The following is a 26,579-nucleotide window of genomic DNA, read 5'->3' on the forward strand; positions in this document are numbered from 1 at the left end:
GGTCTACTTATATAGAACATAATTCTTACATACAATTCTATTATTTTAAGTTTCACACATTTATTTATAAACTTTATTCCTTTATAAATTTATGTATTTATTTGTAAACTCCTGAATGAGAGATCATGTCTTTGTTACAGTCATCCCTGATTTTCTAAAGTTTAGTATAGTATGCAGTATAGTAGCCACCCAGTAAATATTTGGTGAGCTGAGATGAGTTTGTCTGAACATTACTGTCAAGGATTTAGCATAAAACACTGAAAAAAAGATGGCAAGATTAAGAGGAGGACAGGTTGTTAATTTCTTTTTCTATATAGACCTGTGAATTATTTCATTTATTACAATAAGGATAATTTATTTTTTAAATTTTAGTTCATTTTCAGAATTATTTTTCTTAATTTAGTTAATTCAAGAAAGAATACTGAGAAAAACATGTTCAAAAAACCCAACTGTTCATAATTAAGCCTCTTTCACTCTGATTATATAAACATCTTTAGGCTAAGTATTCTATGGGATAAGAGCTGGTTGGCTCACTTAAAATGTTTCTGCATTTCCAACTCTTTCGTTCTGTAACAGTCACAAGGTATGACTGTAACTCTACTGAAGCGCATTATCTCAAGAGGAAATTACATAGCAACAACAAAATAGAGCAGATTTCACATTTTCAATCAGACCAATAAACTCAAAAATTGTTTCATAAGCCATCATACCCTCTTCTTCACCAATTTCCTAATTCACTTAAACACAGTGCCAAATTTAAAATCCCAAAAACACATTTATAAAGTAATCTTGATTTTTTTCTAATTTTATAGCTCTCTCAACCTGCAACTATAAGAACTGGATTTGGTTTTGCATCTCATAGGAATTACAAAATTGTTATTGTTCTTTAGTACCTTTAAAATGTATTCATTAAGAAGAGGTGAATCAATACCTAAAAGTCACTGATAATTAATAAAAAGCAATGGTTAATTTCAAAAGACGTTTATAATCCAAAGAATAGAGTGATTAAACACAGGACACTGTAGGGACCTCCCTGGTGGCACAGTGGATAAGACTCTGCACTGCCAATGCAGGGGGCCCAGGTTTGATCCCTGGTCAACTAGATCCCACATGCATGCTGCAACTAAGAGTTTGCATGCCACAACTAAGGAGCCTGTGTGCCTCAATTAAGGAGCCCATGAGCCGCAACTAAGGAGCCCACGTGCCGCAATTAAGGAGACCTGGAGGCGCAACTAAGAGCTGGTGCAACCAAATTAAAAGAACAAAAACAACCATAGGACATTGTAAAATAAAAAAGCCAAAGTGAAAAACGTGGGGAAAGAAGCTTAACAAGGTTAAAACAAAAATTTTTCTACTGCTGTGTATTGTCAAGGATATACTATTTCTGGCTTTTGCTTTTCATAAATAAGAAAAATGATTTAGTATTTTAGAGTCATTTTAGGAAAAGTAGTTCTTTCACCTAGTTTCCAATACATAATATATATCTATATTTATATCTAGAAATTGATAAAGAGGATATCTACAGATATAGATATATAGAGATACATATATAATGTAATGTGTAAACTTCTAAAAGACTAAATGTTTATATTCATGCACCAATAGGAGTTTCACCTATTACCATTCACTATTTATATGAGGACAGCAATCCCCTCCTCTCCCGATTCTGTGTATGTGTTGTGTTGTGTGTGTATGTACAGACACTTTAACTTACCTTTTTCTCACTCACTCATATGGGTCATTGTTTTACAAAATGTACCTAGAGATAATATTACATGTCACTAATTCATACTGTGAAAGAGGCAGAATCAGGAGAAGACAGGAAGGACTGCTATCAACATATGAATAGTAAACACTGTTGCATGAATATAAACATTTAGTCTCTTGGAAGTTTATACATCACATTTATTTATTATTTTAATTGCCTCTTCTGCAACTGTCAGAACTGTTCATCTTTCTTGCCTGCTGCTGTGCATCAATAAACTTGGAAAAATATTTTGCTATTAAATATTTTCTCTGTAAAAATACCTTTACAATATTTTCGCCTAGTGCCTTATCCTTATTTATTACTCCCATTCTTTCAGGCGTGTTTTCATGTCTTTCCTCCTTAGACTGTAAATGCCATGAAAATTAGCTCTATTTTTTGAAGCCCTTCAGGCCCTAGGAGTTACTGAATTAATGCTCCAGGTGTTAGTGAATTAATGTTTTCTGAATTCAATAAAGAACATGGTTTTGAGTAAACTTACCTCTTCTCTTCTCTCTTCTGCAGAAGGAGTTTTAAGTTCTCGTGCTGTATCATCTTTTGGGTCAAAAAGATATATGTAATCTGAAGAGTAACTAACAAGAATCTCTTGACCATCTTCACTGTAACACAGAGATGTCACCCTGCAGGACTTGTTATTAAGATGGGAAGGGATAAAACGGGCAACCATTCCAGTAGTTCCTCGACCTGCATAATTCCCTAAATTAAAAAAAAAGGAATTATTTAAACTTCAGAATATTTTTCAAGAAAAACACTTGAAAAACTCTTAATCTGAATTATGAGATATGTGATTTAACGTAGCAATATAAATCCAAGCTATAATATTTTATTTCTGGAAAAGACTCTTTAATCATCAGTCAAATTTTGTAACAAAATAAAAATGAATATAGTATAAAGGTTACATATCTTCCAAAAAGAATTCATGATTTTCTAGAATTCCAGATTACATCAATGTTTTATTGGAAATATGAGTTATTTAATCAATTTTATATTGTGATTACAGTCACACTAAATCATCTCTTAAAAATTCCCCAAATTAAGATAATATAATTTTTTTTTTTTTTTTTTGGCTGCATCACCCAGTTCCCTGACCAGGGAATGAAGATAATATAATTTTTATAATATAAATCGGAAAGCTGATATTTACTAGCAAACTAGATAAAACAGTACAGTATCTTTTTAATATGATTTACCTTTTACTTTATGTCATTAAAAGATTTTTGATTGCCATGAAATTCTCCTCTTATAAGATAACAGAGTGGGAATACCACTCTAATTTTAATTAATTTTGGTGGTCGTCAACATAATGCAATACAATAGGGAGAGGTACAACTGGCACTTTGTGCTCTGCAGACCCAGGAATGCTAAATTCTAAGAATCCCACAAAGCTGTATTATCCTGCCCTGCCCAAAATTTCAATCATGTCCCATCTGTTGAGAAATGATAACTGAGCCTACAGTTCCATATATTACTTCTGTTCCCCCTAAACATGCATGTCCAAATAGACAAGACTCCTCAATCACAGTTCAAGAAAGAAAAAAGATCCCAACTGGTTTTCCCATTTCAGTAATCTATGTCCATTTTCACTGGACATAAACTGACACTGAGATCAACATTGTTAATTTCTGGCCCAAGTCAACTTTTATTTTTGATGCCATAAAATATGTGAATATATATATAAATGTGTAATACGTATGTATATTTGGTGTGTGTGTGTGTGTGTGTGTGTGTGTGTGTGTGTGTGTGTGTGTGACAGAGAGACAGACAGAGAGAGAGAGAGAGAGAAAGAATGTCCAATCTTGACCTTCCTTGACAGAAAATGCTAATGGAAGTTAGCTTTGAGGTGAATATTTCAGAAGTGGTTTGATCCCAAAGCAGATGAGAAACAAATAGGAGTTTAAGGCAAATTCAAATTCAGTAGTGCAGCATCATTTACAGTACTTTAGCTAGGCTACTAAGTAGGCATAAATATGTTATACATTAATACACACCCAAGTCACTGTTCTTTCCTAACTTTTCTCTCCACCACACTTACTATTATCCCCTTGATTGAAAAGATGGCAAAGAGAAATTAGGAAAGCCAAGTGTTGTGAGCTGAGGAGTGTCCCCTGAAAATTCATGTCCACCAAGAAACACAGAACGTGACCTCATTTAGAAATAGGGTCTTTGTAGATGTAATTATCAAGATGAGGTCATAATGGATTATGGTGGCCCTTAAATACAATGTAACTAGTGTCCTTATAAGAAGAGGGAAATGCAGGCACAGATACACAGGAGAGAATAGCATGTAAATATGGAAGCAGAGATTGGACCGATACATTTAAAAGCCAAGGGATGCTAAGGATTGTCAGCAACCTCCAGAATCTAGGAGAGAAGCAGGCGATAGATTCTCCCTGAGAGCCTCCAGCAGAAAACCACCCTGCAACATCTTAATTTTAGACATTTAGCCTCCAGAAATGTGAGAGAATAAATTTCTGTTATTTTAAGCCACCCAGTTTATAGTAATTTGTTATGACAGACCCAGGAAATTAATATATCAAGTGTTACAACTTTTTAAAGTGATAACCTGCAAAAGTATCACACTGATGGGTCATAAAAACTTGGTGAAATGCTATTTTTTATAATAATCCATAGTATTTAAATACATTCTATTTACTAAATTTATGTCAAACTAATGAAATTTTAAAATTGCAATACATCATAAAGATTTATCCTTTGGGGATTTCCCTGGTAGTGCAGTGGTTAAGAATCCACCTGGCAATGCAGGGGACATGGGCTCGAGTCCTAGTCCAGGAAGATCCCATGTGCCGCGGAGCAACTAAGCCCGTGCACCACAACTACTAAGCCTGCACTCTAGAGCCCACGAGACACAACTATTGAAGCCTGCACACCTAGAGCCCATGCTCCGCAACAAGAGGAGCCAACACAATGAGAAGTCCACGCACCACAATGAAGAGTAGCCCCTGCTCACCACAACTAGAGAAAGCCTGCACGCAGCAATGAAGACCCAGCGCAGCCAAAAATAAATAAATTTATTTTTAAAAAAAGATTTATCCTTTGAACTGATAGGATCTCATATTTTCTCTAATATATGTCTTTTTACCTGTAGCTCTTGTACCCAGCATTCGCCGATCATATATTCGTACTGAGCTATCAGAACAACCAACAGCAAGATAATATGGTATTGGTGGACAAATAGCTACAGATGTGGCAGCACGTCGGCAGTTAATTAAAATATCCTACAAAAGATAAAAAAATACCAGTTACATAAGCTTTACAACAGATAATAGTCTATTTAAAACATTTTCCCTTCAATTAGAACAAGAAAATCTTTTTCAGAAATCCTAATTCAGTCAGTATGACAATGAGGAAGGAAAAAAACCAACATGCCTCCTAAATATTCTCATACTCAGGAATAAAATGATCATCTTCAGAAATATTAGAAGACTCATACATTACCTATGTAATATGTCATTAAGTCGTTAATGTCATTAGAAATGCCTGCTATCATTGGTCCACTGGACAGTAAAAATGGAGGTATAATCAACCTTTGTCTATCATAAGTATAATCATTATTTTATACGGTACTCATGATATTGTAATTTTAATGATTGCTATTAAAGTATAACAAAAATATCATAACCTGATATTAAAATTTTATATTTTTGTTAACTTATAAAATCTTCCTCCTTACCAGTTCAAAAACAAAGTACATACATACATATATACAAACCATGTCAAAGACAGGCTTCACTATAATGTCACTACTTATCTCTATACAAGCATTAGAAAATATAAGAGCTATCACCCCTAAGATATAGCTTTAAGGTATTGTTAATTCTATACTATTTTATCTACAACTCTAACTCCTCACTCTTCTCAGAATAGCCAAGTTTTTAAGTTACATTTATGCTAAGTTTTATGTATTTAATTATGGGCCTCAGAACATTATTCCTATTACATAGAATTTATTCATCAAATACTGTTCATAATTCTAAATTTTTAGGATTTAAGAATTACCCTAGTTATCAACTTTTCTTTATACTCTCTCTATTCCTTTTTACATATAAAGAAATCAGAAGTTTTATTGAGAAAAAATTTAACAATATTTCACTTATTAGCTTTGCTTTATTCTTTAGTTTTACAGTTTTTGATTATAAAAGCAAAATTAAATCCAACTACATTGTATATGAAAATATTGCTTATAAGATTTTGACATAACAAATTTTAGGACCTATAATTTACTAAGAAACAGGTAAACCAGATGCCCCTAATAAACAACCTGCTATTCTAAACTTATTTCTGCCTTCAGTTCAACGTTCCTAATTGTGTATATGTATACATGTATACAATATAAAAACTGACAAAATTTTTTAATTTTTTTTCTTCTGTGTTTCAATGTATAAAATAATCTTTTCTCCACCTAAAGCATGTTAATAATACTAACTGGTTTAATTAGCAAACACTCAACCTGATTACTAGTAACTTTTTTTTGGTAACTATCAGTAAAAATGTATTTAGCAATACTTGCTTACTTCATTTACTACTCTAAAATGATCTGAGACAAAAGCTACTGTCTCTAAATAACATTTAGGGTTAGTTGTCTGAGGCCTTACACTGACTGATTTCTCAGGTCTTTTTCAAGCTTAAAATACTATTTAAAACAATACAAAATTGATAGTGAAGCTCTATCTTTAGAGAAGTGAGCTAAATCTGAATGAACATGTTGATAAAATGGTATCTAACTGTCTAAAACAAAAGATAGCATATAAATAAATCTTGGTTTAAAGGACAGGGTAAAAATAAAAAGAAGACACTAAACTTCTACATGCTTTTATCACTGTTATTGGTAAGCCAAAATTGCCTCCATAAATAAATGGAATATACTGATAAATACTTCAAGTTTTTATAATGCTATGGTATATACTGAACAATTATATAAATTTTTATAAATATATTTGAACTGTACAATTTAAGTATACATTCCTTAACTTCACTATTAACATTTTAATTAAGAAATTTTTTTGATTATAAAAATATACTTATTGAAAATTTTATAAAATAAAGAATTCTTAATCTATCCATAAGCTCATAACTCAGAGATAACTTACTACCCAATTTTAAGTATAATCTTAATTTTTTTCATCATTTGTACAAAAACTTGATTCTTACATCTTTGCAATCTTCTTTTGTGCAGCTAGTTTTGATGCGTGTATCAAACCACCTAACAGTTCCATCTTCACCACAAGAGAGAAAAGTATACGGGTCATTAGGTACAGTCATAATCTGAAGATGAAAACAAAAGTACAGGTAATGTTAGTGAACATTTAAACAGATGACTTTGAAAAACATTACTGCTATATCATAAAATGATTATGGCAAAAGCAACTAAGAACCATTTATTTTAATTATTTATGACTTACCCATATCATAATGCAAAATAGTGTTATACATATAGAAATATGCAAGAGGTAACTGTTGAATTAATGTGACTCATTACTTTGAAATTTGACATTAATGTACCTTCAGACAGAAAGCTCTTTAAATTATAAACTCCTAACAACTTGACAAGAAAAACTCTACCCTTGAAAGCTTGTTCAAACTTTGAATAGCCAAATTTTTGTTTTCTGGATGTGAATATACACTTGTATTAGAAATACATTGTAAAATTTTACTCCCTGATAATGTTTATAAAAACTATGTGATGCTGAATTAAGCATTTAAATTGACCTCTCAAAAATTTTTTGAGTGATGGTAATGGTTCTATAACAATGTAAAAGTACTAAATGTCATGAACAGTACAGTTAAAAATGGTTTGAATGGCAAATGTTATATTATGCATATTTTACAAAAATTAAATTTTTTAAAGAAATGAAACATTTTAGATATTCCTGTATCCACTTCTGGTTTAGCAATAATACTGTAAGTTGAGGCCCTCTGTGAACCCTCCTGTCCAACATATTCCTCCCCTTCTCTGTCCTAGAAGTAGAAACTGCCAAAATTGGGTATTTAGCATTCTCACATAGGTTTTTATGTACCCATAAACAATGGAAGGTATATTCCTATGTACGCATGAAAAGGTGCTCAGATTCATTAGTGATCAACTAAACATAAATTATAATCCTAAGTATATATCACTACACATCACCAGAATGACCAAAATGAAAGGGACTAGATTAATATCAAATGTCAATGAGGACATGGAGCAACTAGGGCTTTCACACATCGTTGATTGGACTGTAAAATGGTACCATCACTTTGAAAAACCATGTATCAGTATCTACTAAAGCTGGTCATATGCCTCTTCTATGACCCAGCAATTCCACTACAAATAAATGTATACATAAAGGCACCTAAAGATGTGTACCAGAAAGTTCATAGCAGCACGATTCATATTAGCTAAATACTTGAAACAACCCAAATGGCCAGTAAGAGAATAAGAACATAAATTGTGATTTACTCTTAAAATACTAAAGCAATAAAAATAAAGAAATACATTGCTCTCAAATTATGTAAAACCAGTGATTAAAAATAAGATTTCTTGCCAGAAATCAGTGGAGTAACATCTTTAAGGTAGTAAAAGAAAAAAAAAAAACAACTGTCAAACTAGAATTCTATACCCACAGAAATATCTTTCTAAAACAAAAATAAACTAGACGTTTTCAAAAGTAAGAAAGCTGAAAGATTATTCAGTAGCATAGAAGTCAGCAAAGGATGCCTCTTACCTAACTATGACCCATTATTTTTGTAAATAAGAGTTTGAATGAAACTTAGCCACATCCAATCATTTACATATTATCCAAGTCTGCTTTCCTGACACAATGGCATATTTGAGTAGTTGTGACAAAGATTATATGGCACACAAAGCCTAAAATATTTACTATTTGGCATTTTACAGGATAATTTTCCAAACCTCTATAATAACAGACCAGCACAAAAAAATACATCATTTAAAATCCTTCATGTAAAAGGAAAATAATACCTGTCATAATCTGGATCTATGCAAAGGAATTTAAGATTAGAAATAATAAATATGTAAGTAAATATAATATAATTTTTACTTTGTTTTAAAATCTTTTTAAAGATAATTGACTATTAAAGGAAGAATATTAACAATGTATTAAGGAAATTATGAAACATATAAGAATAAAATGTAAGGAAAAAATACCCAAAATTCCAGGAGAAGAAAAATGAAAGTACAGTGTTATAAGATTCTTATACTATATTTGAAGTGGTACCATATTACTTGATGGTACACTGTGATAAAGTTTATGATGTATACTATAAACCCTAAAGCATATACTAAAACAACCACAACAAAAATTTATAAAAATTTGATTTATGGCTAATAAATCAACAAAGGAGGTAAAGTGGAATCACAAAAATACTCAGTTCTTCCAAAAAACAGAAGGGGAAAAAACTGATGCAACAGGAACAGAGGGAAAACAAAGAGCAAGACACAAAATTTAAATTCAGCTACCTACATATCAATAATCACATTAATTGTAAATGGAATAAACAGCCCAATTAAATAAAACGCAGATGTCACTAGATTGGATAAAAAAGCAAAACCCAACTATAAATTGCCTGTAAGAATCTAACTTTAAATATTAAGACACAGATAGCTAGACTAAAGGTAAAAGGACAGATAAAAGAGATACCACAGTAACTCTAATAATGAGAAAGCTAGATTTGCTATATAAATAGCAAATTTCAAAGCAAAGAGTATTAATGGGGATAAAGAGAGTCATTTTACAATGATAAATGGGTCAATCCAAGAATAGAAACATCAAAATCCTGAATGTTTATGTACCTAAAAACAGATCTTTGAAATATATGAAGCAGTAATTGACAGAACTGAGTAGAGAAACAGTCCAAAAATATTAGATTTCAACACACCTGTTTCAATAATTGATAGAACAAGTAATCAGAAAATCAGTAAGAATATAGATGAATTGAACATGATTATCAGCCACCTTGACATAACTGATATATATGGAACACTCCACAAACAAAAGAATAAGCAGTTTTTAAAGTGCATAAGATAAATTTACCAATAGACTATATTCTGGGACACAAAACCAGTCTCATTAAAATTAAAAGGATTCAGGTCATACAAAGTACATATTCTGACTGAGATGGATTTAACTAGAAAATAATCACTGTAAATCAATCCATACAAAGACAGTTACACAAATGATTAAAATAGATTCAATTGCAATTAAGCCCAAGCTGGAAAACAACTCAAATATTCAAATATTTCCAAATATTTGGAAACTAAATGACATGTTTCTCAATAAATGATGAATCAAAGAAGAAATCACAATGGAAACTAGAAAATATATTGACTAATTTACTAACAGAAGAGAAATGGAAGTTCAGCATATCAAAATTAGTGAAATTTACCTAAAGGAATACCCAGTGGAAATTTTATTTTACTAACTGCCTATATTAGAAAGGATAAAGGTCTCAAATCAGTAACTTCAGCCTCTACTTTAAGAAACTAGAAGAAAGAGAGCAATGAAACTCACCATAGTAAACAGAAGAAAGGAAAAAACAGAGATCAAAAATAGAAAAAGAAAATAGAGAAAACCATGGAAACCAAAGTTCGTTCTTAGAGATGATCATTAAAATTGATGAAATCTCTCCTCAGACTGCTAAGAATAATAAAGAGAGAGAGAGAGAGAGAGAGAGAACACAAACTACCAATATCAAGAGTGACATGGGCTTCCCTGGTGGTGCAGTGGTTGAGAGTCCGCCTGCCAATGCAGGGGACACGGGTTCGTGCCCCAGTCCAGGAAGATCCCACATGCCGCAGAGTGGCTGGGCCCGTGAGCCATGGCCACTGAGCCTGCGCGTCCAGAGCCTGTGCTCCGCAATGGGAGAGGCCACAACAGTGAGAGGCCCACGTACCGCAAAAAAAAAAAAAAAAAAAAAAAAAAGAGTGACAGAAGTGACATCACTATAGATTCTACAGATGTTAAAAGGATAGTATGGAAGTACTGTGAAGAACTTACACCAACAATTTCAGCAATATAGATGAAACAGGTTCCTTGAAAAGGATAAAATACCGAAGCTCATTAAAGCAGAAAGATATAACCTGAATCACCAAATATTCATTTTAAGAAATAAATATGCAGTTATAAACATCCTACAAAGAAAACTCTAGGACCAGATGGCTTTATTGGTGAATGCTCCCAAACAGATAAGAAACAAATATTACCACTTCTACACAAACTCTTTCAGAAAATTGAAGAGGACAAACTTTCCAAGTTATTGCAATAGGGCAGCATTATGCTAACAACAAACCCAAAGATAGTGCAAGAAAACAAAGCTAAAGGTCATCTCTCATGAACACGTCTGCAAAAAAAAAAAAAGTCCTTAACAAAATGAATACAACAACACAGAAAGAGGATAATATATCAATATATGACCAGGTGAGGTTTATCTCTGGAATGTTAAATTGGTCTTAATGTTTGAAAAATAAATGTAATTCACCATGTTAAGAAACTAAAAGATCCAATTAAAGATGTTTAAGAAAAAAAAAGAGTGGAATGCACATTGATCTCAAGTCCATATGAAATGTTTTTCAAGATGGACTGTAGCTACACAGAACAAAACAATTCTTAATAAATATTAAATGTTTAAAATCATAAAAATATCTTTTCTACTATAAAAAAAGAAACTAAAAGAAAAGCAATACAATCCTTTCAAAAAATGAAAAAATGCAGAGAAAACACGTGACAAAATCCAATATCCATTCCTGATAAGTGTAATATGAACAGAATTAACTCAACCTGCTAAAAAGCATTATTGAAATATACCTACTGTCATAGTTAATAGTGAAAGATCAAAGATCAAAACAAGGGAAGGATGTTTAGTCTTACCACTTTTATTCAATATTAGACTGAAAGTTCTAATAAGTGTGATAAGATAAGACAAAGAAATAAAAGGAGTCCAGATGGGAAAAGAAGAAAAATTGTCTCTATATTCACAGATGACATAATCATCTAAGGAGAAAATTCTATGTAATCTTTTTGTAAAAAGTTACTAGAGCTAATAAGTGAGTGTAGCAAAACTGCAGAATACAAGATCAATATATAAAAATCAACTGCATGTGAAAATACTAGCAATAAAACCATCAGAAATTAGAAATTTTAAAGATAATACCATTTACAATAACATTAAAAAATATGAAATATTTAAGGGTAGGTCTTAAGACACACAAACTGAAAATTATAAAACATTGCCAAGTAAAATTAAACTCCTAGATGAGGGAGATATACTGCAATCATGGATTGGAAGATTTAATAATTGTTGTCAATTCTCCCTATACTGATATATAGATTCAAATAAATCCCAGGAGGAATTCTGGTAAAAATTGACAATTTAATTATCAAATCCATGGGGAAATACAAAAGACCCAAAATACCTTAAACTGTTTTGAAAAAGAAGAAGAAAGGACTTATACTACCCGGTTTTAAGAGTTAATATTAAGCTATAGTAATAAAGACAGTGTGGTACAAGCATAATCATAAATCACTGGAAGAGAAAAGGTACTGATCAGAAATAGGTGAAAATAGATGTGGTCAAATGACTTATGATCATGATGCAAAAAAAGTTCAGTGGAGAAAAACAATGTTGGAAAACCAGATATCCAAGTGTAAAATAATGAACTTAAAGCAGTATCTCATACTTTATGAAAAAATTAACACAAAATGGATCATCGATCCAAATGCAAAACATAAAAGTATAAAACTTTTAGGAGAAAATCGTTGTGACATTTGGTTAAACAAAGATTTTTAGACACAACATTGGTTCCCCTCCCAAAATAATAAATTTGATAAAATGGGCTTCTTTAAAATTAAAGAACTTCTTTTTGAAAGATACTGTAAAGAAAATGAAGACTAGCCATCAACTCAGAGAAAAAAATTGAGTCACATACCTGAAAAATACACAGAACATCCTTTTAAAAACCCTCAAAACTCAACAGTACAAAATGAATCAATGGGCAAAAGATTAAACAGATAATTCACCGAAGAAGGCACATGAAGAAACAGGAAAACATGGCTCAAACAAAGCAACAAAGTAAATCTCCAGAAACTGACCCTAATAAAAGGGAGATATATGAATTACCTAAAAAAGAATGGAAAGTAATGGTCATAAAGAAATTCAATGCACTACAAGAGAATACAAATAGACAGCTAAACAAAATCAGGAAAACAACGCACAAACAAAACGAGAATATTACCAATGAGAAAGAAAGCAGAAAAATAGCGAAACAAAAATTATGGAGCTGAAAAATATAGTAACTAAATTTAAAAATTCACTAGCGGAGGATCAACTGCAGGCTCAATCAAGCAGAAAAAAGAATCAGCAAAGTCAAAGATAAGCCACTTGAAATTATCTAGTCAGAGGAACAAAGAAAAGGAATGAAGTGAAAAAGCCTAAGGGACTTATAGGATATCACAAAGATGACCAATATTCCCATTACAGGAGTTCCAGATGGAGAAAGGGGAGTGGGTAGAGAGCTTATCTGAAGCAAATAATGGCCAAAAACTTCCCAAATCTGAGAAAGAAAATGAACATCCAGATTCAAGAGACTCAGAGGACTCCAACTAGGATGGTCCCAAAGAGGCTCAAATCAAGACATACTATAAACAATTAGTCAAAAGTGAGTTAATCTTGAAAGCAGCAAGAGAAATGTGAATCATTACATACAAAGAAGCTCCCATTAGATCAGTGGATTTCTCAACAGAAACATTACCAGCCAGAGGGAAGTGGGATAATACATTCAAAGTACTGACAGAAAAAACCTGCAAACCAAGAATACTATATATCCACCAAAACTGTCCTTTAAAACTGAAGGAGAAATAAAGACCTTCCCAGATAAAGAAAAACTAAGAAAGGTTATCACCACTAAGACCTGCCTTACAAGAACTGCTAAAGGAAGTCCTTCAAGTTGAAATGAAAGAAGCTAGACAGCAACACACAGCATATAAAAATATAAAGATTGTGGTAAAGGTAAATATACAGATAAATACAAAAATCTGTGATACTGTAATGGTGGTACATAAATCACTTTTGAGTACAGAATTTAAGAAATAAAAGCATTAAAAATTATTATAACACTATGTTAGTGAATACAAAATATAAAAAGACATAGTTTATGACACTGAACAAAGTGGGGCAAGGATGTAAAGGAATAGTATTTTTGTATGTGATTTAAGTTAAGTTGTTATCAGTTCAAGATAGATTGTTATAACTATGTTTTATGTAATCCTCATGGTAAACACAATGAAAAAAACCTATAAAAGATGCCAAAAGAAAACAAGAAAGGAATTAAAGCATGTCATTACGAAAGAAAAAAGAAAATCAATAAAACACAACGGAAAGCAGCAAGAGAGGAAGAGTGACCAAATATTTGCAGGACACACAGAAAAAAAATTTTTAACGGGAATAGTGACTAGTTCCCTATAAGTAACTACTTTAAATGTAAATGGTACAGTACTAAGTGGGAAGTTTATCGTAATAAATATCTACATTAAAAAAGAAGAAAGATCTCAAATCAACAACCTAACTTTACACCTCAAAGAACTAAAAAAAGAACAACAAATTAAAGCTAAAGTTAATAGATGAAGGAAATTATAATAAAGATTAGAGCAGATATAAAGGATATGAAGAATAGAAAAAAGTATCAATGAAATTAAGTTCTTCTCAAAAGAGTATCAAAATCAACAAACCCTCACCTAGAATAACAAGAAAAAAAGCAAAATGACTCAGCAAAAATCAGAAATGAAAGAGGAGGCATTACAACTTATACCACAGAAATAAAAAGGATCCTAAGAGACTACTATGAATACAATAACAGATGGAATGACCTTGAAGAAATGAATAAATTTTTAGAAATATACAACTTACCAAGACTAAATAATAGATTAGATAGATAGATAGACAGAAATAAACTGAACAAAGCTACACTACAGTAAGGAGACTGAATCAGTAACCAAAAACATCCAAAGAAAGGAAAGCCCAGAACCAGATGGCTTGACAACACCACTTACATTTAAAAATTTACATAAAGGGCTTCCCTGGTGGCACAGTGGTTAAGAGTCCGCCTGCCGATGCAGGGGACACGGGTTCGTGCCCCATTCCGGGAAGAGCCCACATGCCGTGGAGCGGCTAGACCCGTGAGCCATGGCCACTGAGCCTGCGCGTCCGGAGGCTGTGCTCCGCAACGGGAGAGGCCACAACAGTGAGAGGCCCGAATACCACACACAAAAAAAATAAATAAAAGAAAGACTACAAACCTGTATTCCTGACGAATACTGATATAAAAATCCTCAGCAAAATGCTAAAAAGAAAAAAAAACCCAAAACAATAACACACTAATAGTCTAAGTCAGATTTACTTCTGAAATGCAAGGATGGTTCAACATACACAAATCAATCAAAGTAATTCATCTCATTATCAAAATGGAGGACAAAAACCATGTGATCATCTCAACTAATACAGAAAAAGCATTTGACAAAATACAACACACTTTCATGATAAAAAACACTCAACAAACTAGGAATGGAAGGAAATTACCTCAACATAAGAAAGGCCATATATGAGAAGCTCATAGCTAATATATTCAGTGGTGAAAAACCAAACGCTTTCCCTCTAAGATCAAGAACAAGGCAAAGATACCCACTCTCATCACTTCTATTCCATATAGTATTAGAAGTTCAAGCTACAGTATCAAGGCAAGAAAAAAGAAAAGGCATCAAAATTGGAAAGGAAGAAGTAAAATTATCTCTATTTGCAGAAAACTTGATCTTATACATAGAAAACTCTAAAGTTTCTGCAACAAAGCTATTAGAATAAATGAATACAGCAAAGTTACAGTTACAAAACCAACACTTAAAAATCAGATGTGTTTATATACAGTAACAATGAACAACCTGAAAATGAAATTAAGAAAACAACCCATTTACAATAGCATCAAAAAAATAAAATACTTGGGAATAAACTTATTCAAGGAGGTGAAAGATCTGTACACTGAAAACTACAAAACACTGCTGAAAGAACTTATAGAAGACACAAATAAATGGAAAGACGTTCTGTGTTCATGGACTGGAAGACTGAATATTGTTAAATGTCCATATTACCCAATGTGACCTATATTTAATGCAATTTCTATCAAAATTCCAAGGACATTTTTACAGAATCAAAAAAAATACCCTAAAATTCATATGGAATCTCAAAGGACACAAAACAGCCACAACAATCTTCAGAAAGCAAAACAAAGCTGGAGGCCTCACACTTGCTGATTTCAAAGCGTATTACAAAGCTACTACATTTAAAACATTATGACAGACCTACAGACCAATGGAACAGAGTAGAGAACCCAGGAATAAATAAACCCTCACATATGTGGTCACATGATCTTTGAGAAAGGTGCCAAGACTACACAATAGGGAAAGGATAGTCCCTTCAACAAATGGTGTTGAGAAAACTGGATATTCACATGTAAAAGAAGGAAGTTGGACCCTTATTTACGCCACATACAAAAATTTAAATGTATCAAAGACATTTTAATGTAATAGTTAAAACTATAAAACTCCGGGCTTCCCTGGTGGCGCAGTGGTTGGGCATCCGCCTGCCGATGCAGGAGATACAGGTTCGTGCCCCAGACTGGGAGGATCCCATGTGCCATGGAGCAGCTGGGCCCGTGAGCCATGGCCGCTGAGCCTGTGCGTCCGGAGCCTGTGCTCCGCGACGGGAGAGGCCACAACAGCGAGAGGCCCGCGTACTGCAAAAAAAAAAAAAAAAAAAACCTATAAAACTCCTAGAAAAGAAACCCTGGGGAAACACTTCATGACTTTAGATTTGGCAATGATTTCTTGGATATGACACCAAAAGCTCAGGCAGCAAAAGTGAAAATAGACAATATCAAACTTAAAAACTTCTACACAGCAAAGGAAACAATCATCAGAGTGAAAAGAGAATCAACAGAATGGGAGAAAATGCACACTGCATCTTATAAGGGATTAATAGCCAAAATATATAAAGAGGGACTTCCCTGGTGGGCCAGTGGTTAAGAATCCGTCTTGCAATGCAGGGGATGCAGGTTCGATCTCTGGTCAGGGAACTAAGCCCCACATGCCATGGGGCAACTAAGCCCGCACGCTGAAACTACTAAGCCCACACACTCTGGAGCCCGCGTGCCACAGCTAAAGAGCCCGCGCACTGCAACTACAGAGCCCACGTGCCACAACTACAGACTCCACGCACTCTGGAGCCCGCGCGCCACAACTAGAGAGCCCATGTGCTGCAACCAATGAACCTGTGCTCTCTGGAGCCCACACGCCACAATCAGAGAAAAGCCCATGCACCACAATGAGGAATCTTCGCGCCCAATGAAAGATCCCGCATGCTGCAACTAAGACCAGACCCAGACTCAGCTACATAAATAACATATATATATGTGTATGTGTATATATGTGTGTGTATATATATATGTGTGTGTATATACATATATATAGAACCTCTTCAATTCAACAATAAAGCAATCCAATTAAAAAATGGGCAAAGTACTTGAATAGACATTTTTCCAAAGATATACAAATGACCAACATACACAAAAAGAACTAACTCAACATCACTAATTATTAAGGAAGCAAATAAAAACCTCATTTAGCTATCTCCCCACACATTACAATGGCCACTATTTTTAAAAAAACAGAAAATAACAAGTGTTGACAAGGATGTGGAGAAATTGCAACCTCTGTGCACTTTTATTAGGGATGGGAAATGGTACAGCTGCTATGGAGAAAACTATGGAAGTTCCTCAGAAAACTAAAAATAGAAAAATCATATGATCCAGCAATCCCACTTCTGTGTATATATATCTGAAAGAATTGAAAACAGAACCTTGAAGAGATAGTTGTACACTCCTGTGTTCATTACAGCATTATTCACAACAGCTAAGAGGTGGAAGCATCCCAAATGATCATTAATGGGTAAACAGGTAAAGAAAATATGGTATATACATACAATGGAGTACTATTAAACCTTAACAAAGAAGGAAATCCTGTCATATGCTACAAAACAGATGAACCTTGAGGACACTGTGCTAACTAAAATAAGCCAGTCACAAAATGACGATTTCTGCATGATTCTACTTCTGTGAGGTATTTACACTTATCAAACTCTTAGAAACAGAAAGTAGAATGGTAGTTGTCAGATGCTGGGATAAGGGGGAAGAGGAGAACTGTTCAATGGACGCTAAGTTTTAGTTTTGAACAAAAAACTATATTCCAATCACAGTGTATATGTATTCAGCAAAAAAACACCTTTGGCAAAAGGTTATATACTGTTAAAATGTCCTTATATAGGCTGCCTCTTTTGCTTGTGTGCTGTTTGCAATTCTGATTTAATTTTCTAAGAAGTAAATTATGTTTATACAAAAAAAATCCATAGGGGAGAAAAAAATAGACTCCTACTTCATATTATCAGAAAAATCAAATCCAGGTGAATTATAAGATCTAAATGGAAAAAGCAAAACAATAAACTCTCTAAAAGAGAAAACAGAAGAATGCCTCCATAACCTTCATATAAGATTTTTTTTAACATCTTTATTAGAGTATAATTGCTTTACAATGGTGTGTTAGTTTCTGCTTTAAAACAAAGTGAATCAGTTATACATATATGTATGTCCCCCTATCTCTTCCCTCTTGCATCTCCCTCCCTCCCACCCTCCCTATCCCACCCCTCTAGGTGGTCACAAAGCATCAAGCTGATTTCCCTGTGCTATGCAGCTGAAGAAAAGATTTTTTGAGCAGGATGCAGAAAGCACTAACAATAAAGGAAAAGACCAATACATTAGACAACACTGAGAACTTCTGTTCATCACCAGACACCATCAGGAGGGTAAAAATACAACCACACAGTGGAAAAGATAGCTTCATATACAGAAGAAATAAGAAATTCCTATAAATCAACAATAATAATGAAATAAAATGGACAACACAATAGAAAGATTAGGAAAGAAGTCTGAATAGGCACTTGACAAGACAGTACATCCAAACAACCAATAAACATATGAAGAGATGCTCAACCTCAGAAGTATCAACAGAAAAAGGCATTTTAAACCACAAGAACCTGTCAAAATTAGAGATTAACAATACCAATTGTTGGCAAAGACGAGGAGCAATAGGAATTCTTATATGCCATTGGTGGGAACGAAAGCTGTTACACTTTGGAAAACTGTTTGGCACTATCTCTAAAATAAACAAATACGTACCCTGTGACCGAACAAGTTTACTTCTAAACATAAATATACTGAAAGTCATGTAAAGGAATGTTCTCCAAACTGGAAATCAAATTTAACATTTTCATCAACAGCAGAACAGATCAATCAGCTGTGGTTTATTCACACGATGGAATACTAAAAAGCAATGAAAATGAACACATTATACTTGTACCCAACATGGATGAATTTCACAAATGTAAGATAAGATTTTGTTCAGCAAAAGACATCAAATTCAAAAACAAAAAGAAAGACCATTTAATGTTAACTTCATATATATAATGTTCAAAAACAGAAAAACTAAGGTGGTTAGACAAATGAGGTGTTGGGGGCTTCACTGGTGGCGCAGTGGTTGAGAGTCCGCCTGCCGATGCAGGGGACACGGGTTCGTGCCCTGGTCTGGGAAGATCCCACATGCCGTGGAGCAGCTGGGCCTGTGAGCAATGGCAGCTGAGCCTGCGCGTCCGGAGCCTGTGCTCCACAACGGGAGAGGCCACAACAGAGAGAGGGCTGTGTACCGCAAAAAAAAAAAAAAAAAAAAAAAAAAATGAGGCGTTGGAAGTCAGGATAAAGGGGCTTCTAGGAAACTTCATGCCTTATATTTCTTTTTCTTTTTTAAAATATTTATTTATTTATTTATTGGTTGGTTGGTTGGTTGGTTGGTGGGTTGCACCAGGTCTTAGTTGCAGTAGGCGGACTCCCTGCTTGCGGCTCCAGGGCTCCTTAGTTGCAGCAGGTAGCCTCTTTAGTTGCAGCATGTGGGCTCCTTAGTTGTGTCATATGAACTCTCAGTTGCAGCATGCATGTGAGATCTAGCTCCCTGACCAGGGACTGAACCCAGGCCCCCTGCATTGGGAGCATGGAGTCTTATCCACTGCACCACCAGGGAAGTCCCAATGCCTTATATTTCTTGATCTTTGTGGTTGTTATATGTACAGATTCACTTTGTGAAACTTTACTGAGCTATATACTTAGTGTTTATGTACTTTACCTACATGTTTTATACATCAATGGAAAAAAGCAAGTTTAATGGTAGATAGAATAAGAAGGTCTTAACATGTATCTCATCAGAATTCCAGAATAAAAGAATACAGAGAGGAGGGTAGGAGATCTGCCTCAGATACCTGGCACAAAACAAATATTAAAATATTTGCTTCCTAAGAAATGGGCTTTCAGATAGTGTTCCTCAGACAACACTAAGGCAAGGGAAAGAACCTCAATTTAGCTGAATTAAAAGGTCAAGGAAGTAAAACTTCAGGTGGAGGAACCAAGATGGCAGAGTAGAAGGACGTGCTCTCACTCCCTCTTGCGAGAAAATCAGAATCACAGCTAGCTGCTGGACAAACATTGACAGGAAGACACTGGAACACACCAAAAAATATACTCCACATACAAAGACAAAGGAGAACCCACAATGAGACAGTAGGAGGGGTGCAATCAGAGTAAAATCAAATCTCATAACTGCTGGGTGGGTGACTCAGACTGGAGGACACTTATACCATAGAAGTCCACCCACGTGAGTGAAGGTTCTGAGCCCCACATCAGACTTCCCAACCTGTGGGTCCAGCAACGGGGGGGAGCAATTCCTAGAGAATCAGACTTTGAAGCCTAGTGGGAATTGATTGCAGGACTTTGACAGGACTGGGGGAAACAGAGACCCCAAACTTGGAGGGCACACACCAAGTACTATGCACATCGGGACGCAAGGGAAGGAGCAGTGACCCCAGGGGAGACTGAACCAGACCTGCCTGCTAGTGTTGGAGGGTCTCCTGCAGAGGTGGCGGGTGGCTGTGGCGACCGTGGGGACAAGGTCACTTGTCTAGCAGCAGAAGTTCTGGGAAGTACTCCTTGGCGTGAGCCCTCCCAGAGTCTGTCATTAGCCCCACCAAAGAGCCCAGGTAGGCTCCAGTGTTGGGTTGCCTCAGGCCAAACAACCCACAGGGAGGGAACCCAGCCCCACCTATCAGCAGTCAAGCAGATTAAAGTTTTACTGAGCTCTGCCCACTGGAGCAACAGTCAGCTCTACCCACCACCAGTCCCTCCCATTAGGAAACTTACACAAGGCGCTTAGATAGCCTCAACCACCAGAGGGCAGACAGCAGAAGCAAGAAGAACTACAATACTGCAGCCTGTGGAACAAAAACCACATTCACAAAAAGATAGACAAGATGAAAAGGCAGAGGGCTATGTAGCAGATGAAAGAACAAGATAAAACCCCAGAAAAACAACTAAATGAAGTGGAGATAGGCAATCTTCCACAAAAACAATTCAGAATAATGATAGTGAAGATGACCCAGGACCTCGGAAAAAGAATGGAGGCAAAGATCGAGAATATGAAAGAAATCTTTAACAAAGACATAGAAGAATTAAAGAACAAACAAACAGAGATAAACAGTACAATAACTGAAATGAAAACTACACTAGAAGGAATCAAGAGCAGAATAACTGAGGCAGAAGAATGGTAAGTGACCTGGAAGACAGAAAGGTGGAATTCACTGCTGTGGAAGAGAATAAAGAAAAAAGAATGAAAAGAAATGAAGACAGCCTTAGAGACCTTTGGGACAACATTAAATGCAACAACATTCACATTATATGGGTGCCAGAAGGACAAGAGAGAGAGAAAGGACCAGAGAAAATATTTGAAGAGATTATAGTCGAAAACTTCCCTACCATGGGAAAGGAAATAGCCACCCAAGTCCAGGAAGCACAGCAAGTCCCAAACAGGAAAAACCCAAGGAGAAGCACACTGAGACACATAGTAATCAAACTGGCAAAAATTAAAAACAAAGAAAAATTACTAAAATCAGCAAGGGAAAAACAACAAATAACATACAAGGGAACACCCATAAGGTTAACAGCTGATTTCTCAGCAGAAACTCTACAAGCCAGAAGGGAGTGGCATAACATACTTAAAGTGATGAAAGGGAAAAACCTACAACCAAGATAACTCTACCCGGCAAGGATCTCATTCAGATTCAATGGAGAAATCAAAAGCTTTACAGACAAGCAAAAGCTAACAGAATTCAGCACCACCAAACCAGCTCTACAACAAATGCTAAAGGAACTTCTTTAAGTGGGAAACACAAAAGAAGAAAAGGACCTACAAAAACAAACCCAAAACAATTAAGAAAATGGGCAAAGGAACATACATATCGATAATTACCTTAAACGTGAATGGATTAAATACTCCAACCAAAAGACACATGCTTGCTGAATGGATACAAAAACAAGACCCATATATATGCTGTCTACAAGAGACCCACTTCAGACCTAGGGACACATACAGACTGAAATTGAGGGGATGGAAAAAGATATTCCATGCCAATGGAAATCAAAAGAAAGCTGGAGTAGCTATACTCCGATCAGATAAAATAGACTTTAAAATAAAGAATGTTACAAGAGACAAGAAGGACACGGCATAATGATCAAGGGATCAATCCAAGAAGAAAATATAACAATTATAAATATATATACACCCAACATAGGAGAACCTCAATACATAAGGCAACTGCTAACAGCTATAAAAGAGGAAATCGACAGTAACACAATAATACTGGGGGACTTTAACACCTCACTCACACCAATGGACAGATCATCCAAAATGAAAATAAATAAGGCAAGAGAAGCTTTAAATGACACAATAGAACAGATACATTTAATTGATATCTATAGGACATTCCATCCATAAACAGCAGATTACACTTTCTTCTCCAGCATGCATGGAAAATTCTCCAGGATACATCACATCTTGGGTCACAAAACAGCCTCAGTAAATTTAAGAAAATTGAAAACATATCAAGCATCTTTTCTGACCACAATGCTATGAGACTAGAAATGAAATACAGGGAAAAAACGTAAAAAACACAAATACATACAGGCTAATCAATACGTTAATAAATAACCAAGAGATCACTGAAGAAATCAAAGAGGAAATCAAAAAATACCTAGAGACAAATGACAATGAAAATACGATGATCCAAAACCTATGGGATGCAGCAAAAGCAGTTCTAAGAGGGAAGTTTACAGCTATACAAGCCTACCTCAAGAAACAAGAAAAATCTCAAGTAAACAATCTAACCTTACACCTAAAGGAATCAGAAGAGAAAGAAGAACAAACAAAACCCGAAGTTAGCAGAAGGAAAGAAATCATCAAGATCAGAGCAGAAATAAATGAGATAGAAACAAAGAACACAATAGCAAAGATCAATAAAACTAAAAGCTGGTTCTTTGAGAAGATAAACAAAACTGGTAAACCATTAGCCAGACTCATCAAGAAAAAGAGGGAGAGGACTCAAATCAATAAAATTAGAAATGAAAAAGGAGAAGTTACAACAGACACCGCAGAAATACAAAGCATCCTAAGAGACTTCTACAACAACTCTATGCCAATAAAATGGACAACCTGGAAGAAATGGACAAATTCTTAGAAAGGTATAACCTTCCAAGACTGAATCAGGAAGAAACAGAAAATATGAACAGACCAATCACAAGGAATGAAATTGAAACTGTGATTAAAAATCTTCCAACAAACAAAAGTCCAGGACCAGATGGCTTCACAGGTAAATGCTATCAAACATGTAGAGAAGAGCTAACATCCATCCTTCTCAAACTCTTCGAAAACATTGCGGAGGAAGGAACACTCCCAAACTCATTCTATGAGGCCACCATTACCCTGATACCAAAATCAGACAAAGATACTACAAAAAAAGAAAATTACAGACCAATATCACTGATGAATATAGATGCAAAAATCTTCAACAAAATACTAGCCAACAGGATCCAACAACACATTAAAAGGATTATACACGGGCTTCCCTGGTGGCGCAGTGGTTGAGAGTCCGTCTGCTGATGCAGGGGACACGGGTTCGTGCCCCGGTCCGGGAGGGTCCCACATGCCGGGGAGCGGCTGGGCCCGTGAGCCATGGCCGCTGAGCCTGCGCGTCCGGAGCCTGTGCTCCACAACGGGAGAGGCCACAACAGTGAGAGGCCCGCGTACCGCAAAAAAAAAAAAAAAAAAGGATTATACACCATGATCATGTGGGATTTATCCCAGGGATGCAAGGATTCTTCAATATATGCAAATCAATCAATGTGATACACCATATTAACAAACTGAAGAACAAAAACCATATGATCATCTCAATAGACACAGAAAAAGCTTTTGACAAAATTCAACACCCATTTATGATAAAAACTCTACAGAAAGTGGGCACAGAGGGAATCTACTTCAACATAATAAAGGCCATATACAACAAATCCACAGCCAACATCATTCTCAATGGTGAAAAACTGAAAGCATTTCCTCTAAGATCAGGTAACAGACAAGGATGTCCACTCTCACCACTATTATTCAACATAGTTTTGGAAGTCCTAGCCACGGCAACCAGAGAAGAAAAAGAAATAAAAGGAATACAAATTGGAAAAGAAGAAGTCAAACTGTCACTGTTTGCAGATGACATGATACTATACATAGAGAATCCTAAAAATGCCACCAGAAAACTACAAGAGCTAATCAATGAATTTGGTAAAGTTGCAGGATACAAAATGAATGCACAGAAATCTCTTGCATTCCTATACACTAATGATGAAAAATCTGAAAGAGAAATTATGGAAACACTCCCATTTACCACTGCAACAAAAAGAATAAAATACCTAGGAATAAACCTACCTATGGAGACAAAAGACCTGTATGCAGAAAACTATAAGACACTGAAGAAAGAAATCAAAGATGATACCAACAGATGGAGAGATATACTATATTCTTGGATTGGAAGAATCAATACTGTGAAAATGACTATACTACCCAAAGCAATCTACAGATTAAATGCAATCCCCATCAAATTACCAACGGCATTTTTTATGGAACTAGAGCAAATCATCTTACAATTTGTATAGAGACACAAAAGACCCCAAATAGCCAAAGCAGTCTTGAGGGAAAAAAACGGAGCTGGAGGAATCAGACTCCCTGACTTCAGACTATACTACAAAGCTACAGTCATCAAGACAATATGGTACTGGCACAAAAAACAGAAACATCGATCAATGGAACAAGATAGAAAGCCGAGAGATAAACCCACGCACGTATGGTCAACTAACCTATGACAACGGAGGCAAGGATATATAATGGAGAAAAGACAGCGTCTTCAATAAGTGGTGCTGGGGAAAGTGGACAGCTACATGCAAAAGAATGAAATTAGAACACTCCCTAACACCATACACAAAAATAAACTCAAAATAGATTCGAGACCTAAATGTAAGACCGGACACTATAAAACTTAGAGGAAAACATAGAAAGAACACTCTTTGATATAAATCACAGCAAGATCTTTTTTGATCCACCTCCTAGATTAATGGAAATAAAAACAAAAATAAAGAAATGGGACCTAATGAAACTTCGAAGATTTGCACAGCAAAGGAAACCATAAACAAGATGAAAAGACAACCCTCAGAATGGGAGAAAATATTTGCAAATGAATCAGCAGACAAAGGATTAACCTCCAAAATATATAAACAGCTCATGCAGCTCAATATTAAAGAAACAATCAACCCAATCCAAAAATGGGCAGAAGACCTAAATAGACATTTCTCCAAAAAAGACATACAGATGGCCAAGAAGCACATGGAAAGCTGCTCAACATCACTAATTATTAGAGAAATGTAAATCAAAACTACAATGAGGTATCACCTCACACCAGTTAGAATGGGCATCATCAGAAAATCTACAAACAACAAATGCTGGAGAGGGTGTGGAGAAAAGAGAACCTTCTTGCACTGCTAGTGGGAATGTAAATTGATACAGCCACTATGGAGAACAGTATGGAGGTTCCTTAAAAAAATAAAAATAGAATTACCATATGATCCAGCAATCCCACTACTGGGCATATACCCAGTGAAAACCATAATTCAAAAAAACACATGCACCCCAATGTTCATTGCAGCACTATTTACAACAGTCAGGTAATGGAAGCAACCTAAATGCCCATCGACAGACAAATGGATAAAGAAGATGTGGTACATATATACAATGAAATATTACTCAGCCATAAAACGGAACGAAATTGAGTCATTTGTTGAGACATGGATGGATCTAGATACTGTCGTACAGAGTGAAGTAAGTCAGAAAGAGAAAAACAAATATCGTATATTAACGCATGTATGTAGAACCTAGAAAAATGGTACAGATGACCCAGTTTGCAGGGCAGAAGTTGAGACACAGATGTAGAGAACAAACGTATGGACACCAAGGGGGGAAAACCACGGTGGGGTGGGGATGGTGGTGTGCTGAATTGGGCAATTGTGATTGCCATGTATACCCTGATGTGTATAAAACTGATGACTAATAAGAACCTGCAGTATAAACAAAAAAACAAACAAAAAACAACTAATACTAAACTTTCTTTGGGTTATTTGTATGGAAATATGTTAATATAAATGTTTCAGACATTACATGAAATTTCTAAAAATCTTATATGTTCTGGTATAATGTTATAAGTCATAATTCTAGTTATTACTTTAAAATGT

The 26,579-nt window shown here is 35.0% G+C and overlaps 1 protein-coding gene across 7 annotated transcripts in view; it reads right to left on the bottom strand.

Moving 5' to 3' along the window:
- Positions 1 to 26,579, bottom strand: part of DCAF6 (DDB1 and CUL4 associated factor 6) — a gene marked incomplete at its 5' end in the record, with an annotated part of 173,424 nt that overhangs the window by 90,013 nt on the left and 56,832 nt on the right. For all 7 annotated transcript variants that reach the window (XM_079696816.1, XM_079696820.1, XM_079696819.1 and 4 more), the window contains 3 exons: positions 2,247 to 2,461; positions 4,866 to 5,001; positions 6,935 to 7,048. In XM_079696816.1, coding sequence (XP_079552942.1) covers positions 2,247 to 2,461; positions 4,866 to 5,001; positions 6,935 to 7,048 — 465 coding nt within the window. The remainder of the gene's footprint in view (positions 1 to 2,246; positions 2,462 to 4,865; positions 5,002 to 6,934; positions 7,049 to 26,579) is intronic.

This window comes from Hyperoodon ampullatus (genome assembly GCF_949752795.1).
Source record: "Hyperoodon ampullatus genome assembly, chromosome: 2".
NCBI lineage: Eukaryota > Metazoa > Chordata > Mammalia > Artiodactyla > Ziphiidae > Hyperoodon > Hyperoodon ampullatus.